Source organism: Oncorhynchus mykiss, chromosome 21 (genome assembly GCF_013265735.2).
Source record: "Oncorhynchus mykiss isolate Arlee chromosome 21, USDA_OmykA_1.1, whole genome shotgun sequence".
NCBI classification, from domain to species: domain Eukaryota; kingdom Metazoa; phylum Chordata; class Actinopteri; order Salmoniformes; family Salmonidae; genus Oncorhynchus; species Oncorhynchus mykiss.
Window position 1 is genome coordinate 51,501,554 of NC_048585.1, and position 16,994 is coordinate 51,518,547.

At 42.5% G+C, this 16,994-nt stretch overlaps 2 protein-coding genes across 4 annotated transcripts in view; both read left to right on the forward strand.

Moving 5' to 3' along the window:
• The first annotated feature begins 44 nt into the window (after positions 1-44).
• Positions 45-5,592, forward strand: LOC110500694 (dr1-associated corepressor). Of its 2 annotated transcripts, none has more exons than XM_036958139.1 (7): positions 45-182; positions 2,457-2,584; positions 2,798-2,947; positions 3,086-3,208; positions 3,338-3,428; positions 3,616-3,704; positions 4,117-5,592. In XM_036958139.1, the coding sequence occupies exons 1-7, from the start codon at positions 141-143 to the stop codon at positions 4,286-4,288; spliced, it is 795 nt and encodes a 264-aa protein (XP_036814034.1). In that variant the 5' UTR covers positions 45-140; the 3' UTR covers positions 4,289-5,592. The 2 variants fall into 2 exon arrangements, with proteins under 2 accessions (XP_036814034.1, XP_021433874.2); XM_021578199.2 differs by having other exon boundaries at positions 2,457-2,529; positions 2,854-2,947.
• Positions 5,593-7,729: 2,137 nt separating this feature from the next.
• Positions 7,730-16,994, forward strand: part of LOC110500695 (mitogen-activated protein kinase kinase kinase 11) — a 45,548-nt gene continuing 36,283 nt past the window's right edge. For both annotated transcript variants that reach the window (XR_005038634.1, XM_021578200.2), the window contains exon 1: positions 7,730-9,663. Coding sequence is in view for 1 of the 2 variants with exons in the window: in XM_021578200.2 (XP_021433875.2) it covers positions 8,892-9,663 (772 nt within the window). In the remaining variant the exon portion in view is untranslated. The remainder of the gene's footprint in view (positions 9,664-16,994) is intronic.

Sequence of the window (16,994 nt, forward strand, 5' to 3'; positions counted from 1 at the left end):
ACATCTCGAGAAGACGACGTTGCTACGTGCTAGGCTAGCTAGGAGCCAACGATAGGTACCCACTTAGGTGCGTGTTGGAGGGACATATAATAACACACCATTGAAGATTGTTTTAAGTTAACTAGCACGGTTACTCAATAATGCCCAGCAAAAAGAAGAAATATAACGCCAGATTCCCTCCGGTAAGTTGATACTTTGTTTGCTAATCAGTTAGCTAACGGTAATGATCTAGCTAAATATGAGCTGGGACTGCCAACGCGTTTGCTAAGTAGCTTGCTAATGTTTGCTAAAACAGTGCACCCATGAATGGGATTTGGGCTTGGTTGCTAGCTAGTTTGCAATACAAGAAGACAAAACTAACTAGTTACTTAGTAGCTAGCTAGCTAGAGCTGTATCGTTCGACATGTTATCTAGCTAATGTGGTAACGAGTTAGCCAGCCACTATTTAGGTGCGGGTGGCCATTAAAAATGAATTGCTGTCTAGCGTGGTCATTGTTATTTGCAAGCTTGCCATCTGTGCTGAGAGACCTGGATTAATTATTGACCAAAATCAGTATTACCATGTTAGGTTGGGATTTGCATCAAAATAAGTGACACATCTTGTATGGAAAATAAGAGGCTGTTGCGAGCTAGTATAATGGCTAAGTGGTCAGCAAACCAGTCCCCCTATGAATGTCATGATACCTGCTGCCGCTACTCACTCAGTCAATCAATGAGCATTTATTAATAAAGCCCATTTTACATCAGCAGTTTTCACAAAGTGCTTATACAGAAACCGAGCCTAAAACCCCAGAGGGCAAGCAATGCAGTTTTAGAATCACGGTGGCTAGGAAACACTCCCTAGAAAGGCTGGAACCTAGAGAGAAACCAGGCTCTGGGGGGTGGCCACTCCAGAAGGTAGAGATGATAAAAGTAAAAAGTAAATGGCCACTAATACCAGATTGTTCTTCAAGATGTTCATAGATGACCGACAGGGTCAAATAATAATCCCAGGTCAGCACCTCATGAGTAAATGTCAGTTGGCATTTTCATAGCTCAGCATTCTGAGGTCGAGACAGCAGGTGCAGTAGAGGGAGTGAGGTAGCTAGATGGCTTTGTAGATGACCTCCCTGTCTTGAGATGAGCCAAAACAGACTGGGCTGAAACCAAGTAGGTGCATGGTGGTCTCTAGCTAGGTGAACTTGGTAGGAGAATTAACAGGTACAGCTTCAAAAGAAATAGGCCTGTAGATGATATAATCGTCACCATAACAAACAACTAGCTCCCAGTTCAGGTGTGGTACTATTAGCTACCTATCAAGATTGTCACCATGTTATGCTCTGCATGACTTCTGCTCATTACCTAAATCCTCAGGTGTTGCAAACAGATGGGCCAGCATTTCACAAACTCTGTCCTTGGGACCCCAAGGGATGCATGTTTTGGGTTTTGCCCCAACTCTACACAGCTGATTCAAATTATCAAAGCTTGATGATTATTTGAATCGGCTGTGTAGTGCCAGGGCAAAAAAACTAAACGTGCACAAAGTTTGGGAAACCCTGGGTTTTATTATTATTTATTTATTTTCACCTTTATTTAACCAGGTAGGCTAGTTGAGAACAAGTTCTCATTTACAACTGCGACCTGGCCAAGATAAAGCATAGCAGTGTGAACAGACAACACAGAGTTACACATGGAGTAAACAATTTAGCAGAAAAGTAAATAAATATAAACAGTATGGGGATGAGGTAGGTAAAATTGGGTGGGTTATTTACCGATAGACTATGTACAGCTGCAGCGATCGGTTAGCTGCTCAGATAGCAGATGTTTGAAGTTGGTGAGGGAGATAAAAGTCTCCAACTTCAGCGACTATTTTATTATTATTTATTTTTGCAGTTCGTTCCAGTCACAGGCAGCAGAGAACTGGAACGAAAGGCGGCCAAATGAGGTGTTGGCTTTAGGGATGATCAGATCAGTGAGATACACCTGCTGGAGCGCGTGCTACGGGTGGGTGTTGCCATCGTGACCAGTGAACTGATAAGGCGGAGCTTTACCTAGCATGGACTTGTAGATGACCTGGAGCCAGTGGGTCTGGCGACGAATATGTAGCGAGGGCCAGCCGATTAGAGCATACAGGTCACAGTGGTGGGTGGTATAAGGTGCTTTAGTAATAAAACGGGTGGCACTGTGATAAACTGCATCCAGTTTGCTGAGTAGAGTATTGGAAGCTATTTTGTAGATGACATCGCCGAAGTCGAGGATCGGTAGGATAGTCAGTTTTACTAGGTTAAGTTTAGGCCTATGCGTTGCACATTCAGCCATTGCTGTCTGTAGCCTAGTTTCCTTGTCATCTAAACACTGTCAATGTGCTGTTCATGTGTGGTTGATTGATTGATCAATTAGTACAGTCATGCAAATGCTTAATAGCGGTATAATCTTTAAAGCGCTCTTTCACTGACGTTTTCCCATTCCTATTACAGGCCAGGATTAAGAAGATCATGCAGACTGATGAAGAGATAGGCAAAGTGGCTGCCGCAGTTCCTGTCATCATATGTATCCTTATCAGGCCCGAGAGCTTCACCTGGCTGTATTTCATTGCATGTTTCAAGTAACTGCATTTCAAAAATGTGTTTATTTGCCAATGACAATATGGAGATTTAGCTTATAGGGTAATTGTTTGTGATTGTGTTGTGCAGTTGAATGAAATTCATTTGACCCACTGTTTTGAGGGTTTGTTGGCCTAGTAACAGTCTAGTGTTCACTCTTGAGTAGTTGTGAAATATCGAACTGTAATTGAGTAATTGAAGACAAGAAAACATAGCTGCCTGGTCCTGTCGGCTGGTGGCTACTTTTCCCTTTTCTTAATTCAACCACCAGCACGAGCTTTGGAGCTGTTCCTGGAGTCTCTCCTGACGAAAGCCTGTCAAGTCACCCAGTCCCGGAACGCAAAAACAATGACAACGTCACACTTGTAAGTCATTTATTCAGTTATCAGTGTTGGTCACAAAAGTTCGTAGGACTACAGATCGTAATGGTCAGCATTCTTGCCTATCAGTGCTTTTGGATCTCTGGGAAAGTAATGTTTTAAACAATGTGTGTCTGTGTGCAGAAAACAGTGCATTGAGCTGGAGCAGCAGTTTGACTTCCTGAAGGACCTGGTAGCAGCAGTGCCAGACATGCAGGGCGAGGGAGAGGAGAACCACGCAGAGGGGGGGGAAAAAGGTGCACGCAGGTAACGGACACTGAATGATACCCACTGTCGACTTGGATAGGATACGACTGATTGCCCCCTAAAGTTTTGGTCAATGGAAAATGTGAATTATGAAATCTTAACTTTGTGTTCTTACTTGGTGTCCTGCAGAGGTCGAAAGCCGGGGTCAGGCCGCAAGAACGGAGGAGCCCGCTCCAAGGGAAAAGACAAGAAGCTATCAGACACAGAGTCGGAGCAAGAGGTCGGTGTTGACCTTTCAATTGGCAGTCACTAAACACAACCTTACCTTTGGTAACAGTAACCTTGTATTGGGGGAAATGTTAGTTAGTTTGGCTAGGTGGCCAATTTAAGTTAAATCAGGTGTGATGGGGAAGAGTTTTGAGAGGGAAGAGTGTGGCTTATTTAGCTTTTTGTTGACATGGCAACAGGATGACTCTGAGGATAGCGAGACAGATGGGGATGAGGAGGACGGTTCTCAGTCAAGCACAAACCTGCAGCCGCAATCCCGATTCCACAGGTAAACACGCACTGCCTGCCACTCCAGTATCCCTGTAAATTGTAAATATGGTTTTGGGACTGACCCTGTATATAGCTTACTTACTTTCTACTGTTGTTATTATTTCTATTTCACTTGTGTTTTTGTTCTACTCTTTGTGCTACTGATATTGATTACTGTGTTGTTGGGAAAGAGCAAGCAAGAAAGGCATTTCACTGTACTGGTGCACGCGACAATAAAAACTTGAAATGCACGCACACACACACACACACACACTGAAGTGAAGCAGATATTCGCTTTTCTGGGTGGTGTCCAGTAGAGTAAAAATATGTTGATACTTGGACAAGTTCAATGATTACTTCTCAATTACAAAACGTTTCACCAATGTTTTCCACGTCCAGAACATGACTCTTCTCTCTGTTGTGTGACACAGCCCAGACACCATACCACCTCAGTACCTCCACATGGGCACCACACAGGGGGGCCTGGCCATGTCCCTAGGCTCCTTTGCCCCCCACCCCTCGCTGATGGGCACCGCACCCCCGCCTCCCCCATCCATGCCGCACAAAGACGATGACGACGACGATGAAGACTATGACTCTTAGCTCCCCCCGCTCTTTTTACCTTTCATTTTCTCATAAGTTGTTCTCTTGTTTGGCTGCATTGACAAAGAGTTGGGTCTGGGGAAACGCTCACATGCAGCTCATTGTTCAGGAAAAGTCTACAACTGTCAGTAAGGCTCGTAGACATGACAGCTGCCACCGCTGAAGATGAGCGTAATCGGTTGTATATTATGTTTTAATTATCATTTTTTTTCTTATTTTATTGTGGAGAGAATTTGAACCAGGTTGTTTTTTTAAGACAGGTGGTCGTTCTATTTGGACTACACACACAAAAAAACCAGTTGATGCGTCAAAGCCTCTGGCCTAGCCCAAGGACAGGTTTGATTATTAAGTCCCATTGTAGTTTGCACTTTGGTTATTCTCTCTCTGTGTTTTCTGTTTGCGACATTGGTGTTCGAAGAACATATCACTCCATTTCCGCTTTCAATGTCTGCTCAAGTTAGTTTGTGGATCTCAACCGAACCCCTGCGCAGCCTAACAGCCTCATAGAATACTGTACACACAGACACCTACTTGATGATTTCAGAGCAGCAGTATGTCATATTTTAAAAGTGATCAGCACTTACCTATAGGAAAAGGAGATGAGGTTTATTGTCTGTGAGGATTATCATGAATTTGGCAGAGTGGCAGGTCATCCTCTCCAACTAGTTTGATTGTTAGGCTACATAGGCCCTCAACAAATGGGTAAGGAGATGTATTTTACGAAAGGTTATGAATTCTTGTCAATGCATTTTTTTCCCCTTTTTAATTAAACTTTTTATGATAATTTATCCTCATGAAGACCTTGACCGTTAGCTTACTTCAACCATATTCAAATGTAATTATGCTAATGTTTACAACTCCAATTGGATGTTCTTGTTTGTTCATTTGAAATTTGGGTGACAAGTCACTACTTTGGAGGTATGACATGAAATATGTTGTTTTGTACCCCCCCCCCCCCCAAAAGAAACATCTCTTGAAGACAAAAGTGTCTGTGCTGGCTATTCTTATCTGAAAGATACTGTGACGCTCCTGAAGCATAACTTTGTTTTTAAAGTTGTTAAACCCCTACCCCTTCTCACCTATAATTTGTTTTCAAGAAGATATCGTACCCCCCCCTCCCCACTTGGAATAAAATTAGCCTTTGTATTACGTGTTGTTCTTTCTCTCTTTTTAGATTGTTTTAATGTCTGTGTCTGTCTTGATATGAAATGTTTAACGGTAGGCAGTTAAACTTGATGCTGTATGTAAACTTTAACATTCTTTTTATTTTGTATGGGTGAAATAAAGTTCAGATTTCAATAAAACACTGCTAACTTTTTCAATTTTGTTTTACATAACTGCATGAGATGTTTTACCAAACAATTCTGTGACATTACAAGCCATGATGCCATAAGCTATTTGCTATTGAGTCCATTGAAACTGGCAATGAACTGAATTCCATTGGCACATAAGCAAAATGTTGCACACAGCTTCACCGTAGTGTAAAATGTTCTTTGTGTTCAACCCCACCCTGCTACCCACATTCTCTTGGCTTCACATTCCTATATGGAAAATCTATATTTCTCTAAACAGCCTTCATGTCTCCAAAGATTTCCTGAGGGGCGTGCCAGACTCTCAGGCATGGATAAAAGAAATGGCCAAGCCGACCATGCATTAGTTGTCAGTACTCCTATGACGTGTATAAACTTTTAAACAATGGCCGTTTGTCACCACAGCTGATGTGTGTTTTTGCCTGTCAAGGCCATGTCATCAACAGAGTAGGCAAGGTGATTGAAGTGCAGGCCAGCACAGGTCTGATCTGTGGGAGAGGTTTATTTGATTAGACACTGCACAGAGGAAATACTCTTTCTATTGTCACTCTGTGCACTGTTTACTCCCCTTCCCCTCCTCCCTCCTTATCGTCTGAGTTTGCTTTCATATTGTAAATGTAGCATTAGGCCTGTCTTAGCCACCAGGCCACAAAAACAACTGCATCCTTCCTGCACAAGCAATGAGTCAGTGCTGGGTAGCATGGGGTGGGGGATACATTTTTTAAATGTAACTAGTTAGGATCTAATTATTATTTACAATGACGACCTACTGGGGAACAGTGGGTTAACTGCCTTGTTCAGGGGCAGAATGACAGATTTGTACCTTGTCAGCTCTGGGATTCGATCCAGCAACTTTTCGGTTACTGGCCCAACGCTCTAACCGCTAGGCTACCTGTCGCTTCGATAAATGGGATGGGGGATACATGTGGTGGGAGATGCATGGGTGGTGTTTGGTGGGGGAGTTGACTTTAGGAAGCAGCGGAGCAACAAGCACCTACCACGGGGCAGGAAAGCTATTAAAGACCAACACTGTTTCCACATAGCAGCACACGGCAAAGTTGCCCCCCCCCCATCCATACTACAGTAATGACAAGGACAATTATCCCTGTTTCACATGACTGTATGATCAACCACACTATTATTTGAAACTATGTAACCCATTATAGGCCTTATGAACTCAATGACGATGTTTATATGCCAACATTTGCACATTGGACCGGACCACTAATTTGCCCCAAGGTAAAGAACAGCCTCAATTCGTTGGGGAATGGACTATACAAGGTGTCAAAAGTGTTCCACAGGGAAGCTGGCCCATGTTGACTCCAATGTTTCCAACAGTTGTGTCTAGTTTGCTGGATGTCCTTTGGATGGTGGACCGTTCTTGATACACGCGGGAAACTGTTGAGCTTGAAAAACCCAGCAGTGTTGCAGTTCTTGACACACTCAAACCGGTGCTCCTGGCACCTACCAACATACACTTACATATTTTGTATTGCCCATTCACCCTCTGACTGGCACACATACACAATTCATGTCTCAATTGTCTCAAGGCTTAAAAATCCTTATTTTACCTGGATTCACCTGGTCAGTCTATGTCACGGAAAGAGCAGGTGTCCCTTGTGTTTTGTACACTCAGTGTATAACCTCATCCAGTTGTGACACTTGGCCCATAACAATTAGCGGCCCAATGACAATAAGGCTCCCTTGTGCGACATGCGTATTTATTTGGCACTCAGATATTCAAGTAAACCTCAAATGCAGAACACGGGTATTAGGAATTAGTCCCCATATTACTGCCTACTCCATCCTCTCTCGACCAGAGCGAGTTGTTGCGTTGTTTCTCTAATCTGGGCGCAGGGGTATATTCGCCGATTTTGTTGCAAAACGTTTCGTCTGTTGCAACAAAACCGTTTACTCCAAACGGGAAAAGTTTTGCAACGAAAACGAGAGCTTCTATTGGACAAATTCAGGTAGGTCCCTCCCCGATTTGTTCCGTTTGCTCAGTTTGCTTCCGTTTGGTTCTTAAACGGTAAACTGTTTCCGTTGCAAGAAGTAATGAATACACCCCTGATTCTTTTCCTGTTGGGAAAAAGTTTCTAAACCCCACCCTCTTCTTTGATTGTAAGCACAGACGTAGAGTGGTTCGAGAACGGGACGAGGGAAGACTGCTTAAGGAAGAGGGGACATGATAACAAATATTAATGCATTAAGTATGACATTGATAATAACGACGAGCTTGCCAGGGCTTGGCACTAAAGTATCGTTACGCACAATACAGGATTTGTTTTTGGTGTGCGTTTCTCTTTTAGAAAACGTAGACTCCTAAACAGGTTTGTACAACTCTTCCTGTTGCGAACTAGGTGGATATCAAGTTCTTATTGAAAATACATACGTGTACAATTGAGACATTGTATGTCACCCCCGGGTAAAACAGCAAATATGGATACAGTTGCGCAAACAGGTGCGGGATTTGTTGACAGAACGCATAGAAGTTTTGGCCAGACACCGTTATTCGTGCTCATGGTTTAGGGCGAGTTGGTAAGCTTTGAAACTTGTCGTAAAGCACGGGGTTCTCAGGACTAAATGCGCCTTTCCTGCTATTCTTCTCCTCTTCTCAGCGCTTCCTGCTTCTGGTGGCCACCGCACTTCATGGCTAAAAATGCAGAACTCAAAATGGACAGCTAAACGGAGTTGAACTCTTCCGTTGGGTTATTATTGTCCAATGATCTGGATATTCTACAACCACCTGATGCTCATTTTGGTATGATGTGATCCATCCTGTGTTCTACACGGTCGTGGTTTTGCTATAGTTGAATAAGTTCACCTTTTATTTCATATCTCAAGAAGCAGCACCTAATCATTGGTCAATATGTGACAATTTGTGGTATAGTAATAGAGTAATTTAGTGAGCTATGTGCTCAAACCACGCATTGAGAAACCACACCACAACAGTCGAGTAGAAATTTGTTTTATGGAGACAATTCTGCCTTTTTACACATTGGCACACTTGGTAGGACTGGTCACATCCATGGCCTCTGTTTGATTGTTGCCAGCTCTAATGGAAACATCTGCAGTCCATGTCAGGTTGCATGAGAGACATTTTTTATCCTGTTGTCTTTGAACACGGTTGTGTTCCTGTTGGCCAGGCCTTTGAACAAATTTCATTGGTCCCTGATGAGCCAACTAGACACAGACGAACGGGAGAGAGGCACAATAAAGTACATTATTGTACTTTATTTTCAAAAGCATACAGAATCAAACCCAGTGTCTGAACATCTGCTCGTTGTGGCTCCATGGAGCCGCTGAAGAACATTTTTACCCGCGGCCCACTGTCGAACTGGAAAGGTCTGGAACAATCACAAAAAGGGACCTTCACCAATCCCGTGTGGACGGCTTTATTCGACTATGAGGCGTCCGGTAAAGACGAGCTCACCCTCCACAAAGGTGACTTGGTGGAAGTCCTGTCACTGGACTCTGAGATATCCGGTGACGAGGGCTGGTGGGCGGGCAAGGTCAACAACAAAGTGGGAATCTTTCCCTCGAACTATGTCTCCTTCAAGCCTCCTTCATATGGGAAACTGCAGGGCAATGGAGTCGGCGTGGTTGGGGAGCTTGGGCCAGCCGTAGTGGGGGTGGGGGAGTTCGAACCGGAGGCTGTGGATTTCAGGGAACTGAGCCTCGAGGAGGTCATTGGGGTAGGTGGCTTCGGCAAGGTGTATCGCGGTACGTGGAGAGGTGGGCTGGAGGTGGCCGTGAAGGCGGCCCGCCAGGACCCAGACGAGGACATCAGCGTGACGGCCCAGAACGTGCGTCAGGAGGCCCGACTGTTTGCCATGCTCACTCACCCCAACATCATCGCCCTCAAAGGGGTTTGCTTACAGGAACCCAACTTGTGCCTCATCATGGAGTACGCATCCGGTGGCCCGCTGAGCCGTGCGCTGGCTGGGCGCCGCATCCCGCCGCACGTCTTGGTCAACTGGGCAGTACAGATTGCTAGAGGGATGCTCTACCTGCACACAGAGGCCATCGTTCCTGTCATCCATCGTGACCTCAAGTCTAACAACAGTAAGTCACTACACTGGTCACGTCCACAGTAGGCTGGTTTTAACGATGCACAGAGGTTAGAACATTGTTATAGACAACACTATAGAGAGCTAAAAGGCCAAACACGTGTCAACTACTGTGAATTACTGCATTTGCTTAGCTCTATGACAAACTGTCAAATTCAGTTTCACCTGTTCAATTGTCTCTGAGTGAAATGGTTAGTCTTTCTATTTGCTGGGGAGCTTGACCTACAGGCCTCAGGACATTGTACTATAGGTTATATTGTTGCATTGCCAGAGGCTACACCTCACCACACACTTTCTTTGGCAAGGCTCACTTTTCTCCCCCCTCCACTACAATACCGGCTCTAATAGCTCACAAATTACAAGCACAAACATACACATTTGATTATTATTGTCCCTTCAAATGGCAAAATGGGACACTATTAATTCACTTTGGCTGCAGTCCAAAAGGGATTTCAATTTTGTCACAGGTTTTGTTGTTTGCTTTTGGCTTGATCTCACAGGGAGCGTGGGAAACGAGATGATTATTTGGACAGAGCATCTCTCTCTCTGTTGCGCTACGTTATTGCTTCATGTCATGTGAGCACTGTAGCCTGTATACATATAACAGAAAGAAGAGAGCTCTCAGTCTGAGGAGATTGTGAAACGTCTAGCGAGCATTTCTCGATAATGAGACCAGCCGCTTCACAAGCAAAGGTCAAGAATTCTAGTGGGTGAATTTTAAAGACCGTCAGAAGTCACTCTGAACTTTGATGACGTTGATTGCGAGAATGGCCGTCATGTAGGCTTATGTAGGTGTTTTGGGCTCTAGCTTTGGCCATCTAGGCCCTTCCATGGACCTTGTCATTAAACCACATCAAATCGATGCAATGAAGGTGATGCAGAGAGAATTCAACCCTCTCAAACCAAACGCTTCTCGGAATTGTCAGGCTGAGAGGCTTGATAGTACCCTTGATTGTCAATACACAAGGCCACCTGAATTCACACAGAGGCAAAACCATTATTATCATAATTTTGACAAGTCCGATAATCCCTGTCAGTGGCTTGGCAATATCTGTAATGGTTCAGAGTTTGTTTTCGTTCCACTTCCCCTCCTTTTCCATTCGTTCAGATCACCACAGACCCACTTCCATCTTGGATAATCTCTCTGTGCAGCCGTGTTACGTTAGGCAAACAGAAAAAGATCAAGGTAGTGTTTTTGTTAGATGAGACCGACACCACTTCGGAGAATATGGACCATGGTAGGTCTGTCGTCTTAGTTCTACACCCAATTTCAAGGTTTTCGGTCACACCAAACACTAAGTAGGCCAAAGTATCACTGTTTCAGTCCGTCACCTCAATCTTCCTCATTAAGAGGCAAGCCAGCAGCTGGGAGAATCCCGGGTCTGACGGGAAAATAATCTGTTTGGGAGTGAGCTGGCAACCGGAGGGTGACTGGTATAAAATCCTTGATGCCATTGCCTTGCCTGACGTTGTGCCCTTTAGCAAGGCACTTAACCCCCCACAGCAACTGCTCCACGAGCGCCCAGTATGGCAGCCCCCTGCCTCAACCTCTCCAACCTGTATGTTTGCCTTTTGGAGGGGTTGGGATAAAGCAGAAGTCACATTTTGGTTGGACATTGACTTGATTTGTCAATTGTACACAATCTTAACCCCTCCACTCTCATTCTCCACTGTTCTGACTGAACAGACATCAACGAATCCACTGGACTGGAAGACATCCCTGTTGCGCAAATATATATATATATGTTTTCATGTAGGGTTTGTAGGCTATATGGAGCAACACAACCAACACAGTCCCTCTTTGTGATGTAAAGATGTTATCTCTGCACTACCTCCTACCTCTTGTTTTCTGTTTCTTTCTTTCTTCTCTGAAGCTTTGTCCCAGACCTGCCTATACTTGTCTCTCTGTTGTGGCAGTGAGCAATATACAGTTGTTTGGGGAAAGGGAGATCTGTGTTCTCTCCCGGTGGGTTTCAAAAGACACGATCTGTTCCTATAGAGAGAGCGAGAGAACAAGGGCATGGTTTCCTCAGTGTTTCACCGATCATTTCAAAGTGTACAGGAGAACCACCCCTTTAATCAAATCAAATTATATTGGTCACATCCCATACACATATTTATCAGATGTTGTTACAGGTTTAGCAAAATGCTTTAAGGGTTCAAGGAAAGGTAGAGAGGTGCACAAGTTGGCGGCCATTGAAGGAACATTGAGGTGTTCGAGCTTCTAAAATTAATCACAAACCATTGATCCACAACGAAGTTCCTGCTATTAGGTGAACTGTGAAATAGGTAGCGTAGAGATGTGGTCTTAAGGGCAGATATTCAGAAGAATGCAGAAGGTTCTGGTGCAAAGGTGTCCAATTTTTATTTCTAGTGTTCAATAGTGATAGCTGGTGGAGACCCCTATTAGCAGGAACAGAACCTGGTAATACCTGGATGTAGGATGGGACATAAACCTAACAACTTCAATTACTAATTTCTCTGAACAGGGGGAAAGAATCATCACCAAATTCACTGAGAATACATTACATAGGATGAAGAATCAATACTCTGAGCCACATCTCTATACTACTTGTCAAACATAGAAACCTGATACTATATTTTGTTGGGATGGGCGTTGGGTGTCTTTAGGCTGCTTTTGACAATTTCTTTGGATTCCTCATCTCATTCATTGTTAGAAAAAAGTTTGGTTCAAATCTGATGTTAGGTAATATAATTATTGAATATAATATGAATCCTACAAATTAAAATGACCAATTTGGGCACAACCAATTTAGTTTAATTTCTCAAAGATCAAAATCTATTTCAACAAAATAATTTTGCCGGAATGCTCATTTGATATGTTTCTAACGACAGCAATTATTTCAGAACAATCTGAGATGGTGGGTGTCATTTAAAGACTTTTAAAGTGAATTAAAATAGTTTTTTTTAGTGCACTGTTGCAACAATAGAGCTGTGTTTAGGGTGACAGACACTATTTATAGCTGTAGAGATTTGAAAGGAGGAGAGCCTGTAGCTTTGTGCTGTAGTTACACATCAGTGAAGCGTACTGATTTGAACAGGACCATTGAAGAAAGTGCACACAGAAGACTGCCTTGAATGCAGGCCAGAGGCCATCACTGGAAAGTAGATGCAGAGAGACACACACACACACACACACACACAAGAGTGAGCGTGTACACGTATACACAGGGCTGGATTAAGAAATCATGAGCCCCGGGGATTTTAAAAACACATTTCATGCAATTCTACCTCGTTTACATGGTAAAAGACATTAGCTGAATCTTTTTTTTAATACCACACAAATGACCTAAATGATTGGCTACTCTGACACTGAGAAACGGAGCTCAATCTGGCTACTAAATACAATTTCCAGTGGCACACTGACTCGCCTAATGTTGAAGATGAAGCCATAGGTTACTCGCTGTGATGGCCGATGCGCTCGTCATTGGTCATTGCAATATCCCATCTCAAGATGAGCTACTTTGAAAAACAGTTCTGCTGTTAGCCGCAAATAAAATTAGCAAAAGGCAAACCGACAGCTGCAGCAACTATAGAAATATAATCTATAGATGGCAGTTCCCATTCAAGTCAGGAATGGCATCCAATGCTAGTGTGCCCATGAGTTTAGCAGTCAGATTGCCAGGGTCAGAGGTTACAAAACCCATCTATGGATTGCATGTCTATGGCCACAATGCAACAAACTGTAGCCTATATTTGGCTCACATGCTGCCAAAACTGCAACCTTCTGGACTGTAGACATACCGGTAACCGGTACCAAAATAAAGCAAACACTTGAGTAAACAAGGGACACAAAGTATATGTTATGGTGTGGGGTGCATTTTCCTGGCATGGTTTAGGGCCACTTGTAGAATCTATGCCAAGGTGCATTGAAGCTGTTCTAGCAGCTCGTTGTGGCACAACACCCTTTTAAGACCTTTTATGTTGGTGTATCCTTATTTTGGCAGATACTTGTATGTGCTTGTGATAACTTAATTCAGTTATTTTTACAGTATATATTTCCTTAATATTGTAAAAATATATATATATTAGTACCTGTCAATTTTGGACACCAACACATTCAAGGGTTTTTCTTTATTTTTACTATTTTCTACATTGCAGAATAATAGTGAAGACATCAAAACTATGAAATTACACATATGGAATCATGTAGTAACCAAAAAAGTGTTCAACAAATCAAAATCTGTTTTATATTTGAGATTCTTCAAAGTAGCCACCCTTTGCCTTTGACAGCTTTGCACACTCTTGGAATTCTCTCAACCAGCTTCACCTGGAATGCTTTTCAAACAGTCTTGAAGGAGTTCCCACATATGCTGAGCACTTGTTGGCTGATTGTGGAGGCCAGGTCATCTGATGCAGCACTCCATCACTCTCCTTCACGGTCAAATATCCCTTATAAAGCCTGGAGGTGTGTTGGGTCATTGTCCTGTTGAAAAACAAATGATAGTGGGACTAAGCGCAAACCAGATGGGATGGCGTATCGCTGCAGAATGCTGTGGTAGCCATGCTGGTTAAGTGTGCCTTGAATTCTAAATACATTATCTACGATTGTCACCAGCAAAGCACCCCACACCATCACACCTCCTCCTCCATGCTTCACGGTGGGAACCATGCATGCGGAGATCATCCGTTCACCTACTATGCGTCTCACAAAGACACGGCAGTTGGAACCAAAAATCTAAAATTTGGATTTATCAGAATAAAGGACAGATTTCCACCGGTCTAATGTCCATTGCTCATGTTTCTTGGCCCAAGCAAGTCTCTTCTTCTTATTGATGTCCTTTGTTGTGCGTTCTTTGCAGCAATTTGACCATGAAGGCCTGATTCACGCAGTTTCCTCTGAACAGTTGATGTTGAGATATGTCTGTTACTTGAACTCTGTGAAGCATTTATTTAGGCTGCAATTTCTGAAGCTTGTAATTCTAATGAACCTCTGCTGCCGAGGTAACAATGGGTATTCCTTTCCTGTAAGCGTTCCTCATGAGAGCCAGTTTCATGATGGTTTCTGCGACTGCACTTGAAGAAACTTTCAATCCCTACCTTGTCACAAGACAACTGATTCGCTCAAATGCATTAAGAAGGAAAGAATTTCCACAAATTAAATTTGAACAAGGCACACCTGTTAATTGAAATGCATTTCAGGTGATTGGTTGAAGTTGGTTGAGAGAATGCCAAGAGTGTGCAAAGCTGGCATCCAGGCGAACTTTGAAGAATCTCAAATATAATCTCAAATATAAATAAATAAAATAACACTTTTGTTTTAGTTACAACATGATTCCATGTGTGTAATTTCATAATTTCGATATCTTCACTATTTTTCTACAATGTAGAAAATGGTAAAATAAAGAAAAACCCTTGAATGAGTAGGTGTGTCCAAAATTTTGACTGGTACTGTATATAATTAAGTGTCTTAAATACAATAAAAAATGTAGATATATATAATAATTTTTTGCTGCCTCTTGGGCCCCTCACGGGCCTGGGATCAGGGGCTAATCCGACACACACACACACACACATCAGTCAGTCATTGACACATTGGCCCTCAGATGCACACAATCGGTCGTAAACACATTGTCACACACACACTATAAATACACACTTATAATTAGAGGTCGACTGATTATGATTTTTCAACGCCGATACCGATTATTGGAGGACAAAAAAAGCTGATACCGAATAAAATGCTAATTAATTACTTAAAAATCATACAATGTGATTTTCTGGATTTTGTTTTCGATTCCGTCTCTCACAGATGAAGTGTACCTATGATAAACATTACAGACCTCTACATGCTTTGTAAGTAGGAAACACTGCCGATTTTGCAGGTTATCAAATACTTGTTTTCCCCACTGTATATACACACACACATTTTTGTAATAATGACAATTGCAACAATACTGAATGAACAATGAAAACTTATATTCATATTTCTCATGCTCATATTTCTGTGTGTTTATTATAGTTAAGTCTATGATTTGATAGAGCAGTCTGACTGAGGGGTGGTAGGCAGCAGCAGGCTCGTAATAGTCAAAGGTATATGGTTTAGAGAGAGATAGTCGACTCGTTATAATTCCTGTAATAACTTGCGTCTGAACTTGGCGGTTTAAGTCTGAACGAAACACAGACCTTATTTGAAGTAGATCAAGACATTCTCTATGGAAGACATGAACAGAGGCAGTTTAAGCACGAAACACAGACCTTATTTGAAGTAGATCAAGACATTCTCTATGGAAGACATGAACGGTAAAATAACGAAGGTACCCCTTTCAAGTTCAGACGCAAGTTATTACAGGAATTATAACGAGTCGACTATCTCTTTCTAAACCATATACCTTTGACTATTACGAGCCTGCTGCTGCCTACCACCCCTCAGTCAGACTGCTCTATCAATTATCAAATCATAGACTTAACTATAATAAACACACAGAAATATGAGCCTTAGGTCAAATCCGGAAACTATCACCTCGAAAACAAAACGTTTATTCCGTTCCGTATTTTATCTAACGGGTGGCATCCATGAGTCTAAATATTCCTGTTACATTGCACAACCTTCAATGTTATGTCATAATTACGTAAAATTCTGGAAAATTTGTTAGTTCGCAAAGAGCCAGGCGGCCCAAACTGTTGCATATACCCTGACTCTGCGTGCAATGAACGCAAGAGGTGACACAATTTCACCTGGTTAATATTTCTTGATAACCTGGATTTCTTTTAGCTAAATATGCAGGTTTAAAAATATATACTTCTGTGTATTGATTTTAAGAAAGGCATTGATGTTTATGGTTAAGTACACATTGGAGCAACGACAGTCGTTGATTGTTTTTTATAAGATACGTTTATTGCTAGCTAGCAACTTACCTTGGCTTACTGCATTCGCGTAACAGGCAGGCTCCTCGTGGAGTGCAATGTAATCAGGTGGTTAGAGCATTGGACTAGTTAACTGTAAGGTTGCAAGATTGGATCCCCCGAGTTGACAAGGTTCTTAGGCCGTCATTGAAAATACAAATGTGTTCTTAACTGACTTGCCTAGTTAAATAAAGTTTATTTTTTTATTTATTTAAAAAATAAAAAATAAAAAAATTATAATTATTAATCGGCAAAATCGGCGCCCAAAAATACAGATTTCCGATTGTTATGAAAACTTGAAATCGGCCCTAATTAATCGGCCTTTCCAATTTAATCGGTCGACCTCCACTTATAATGGGACTTATATGCCACTTTTCAATGACCCAAAGTCGCTCTACATTTGTAGAACGAGATCAATACAAGGCCAGACTAACAGCAGGAAGAAACACACATTTAACA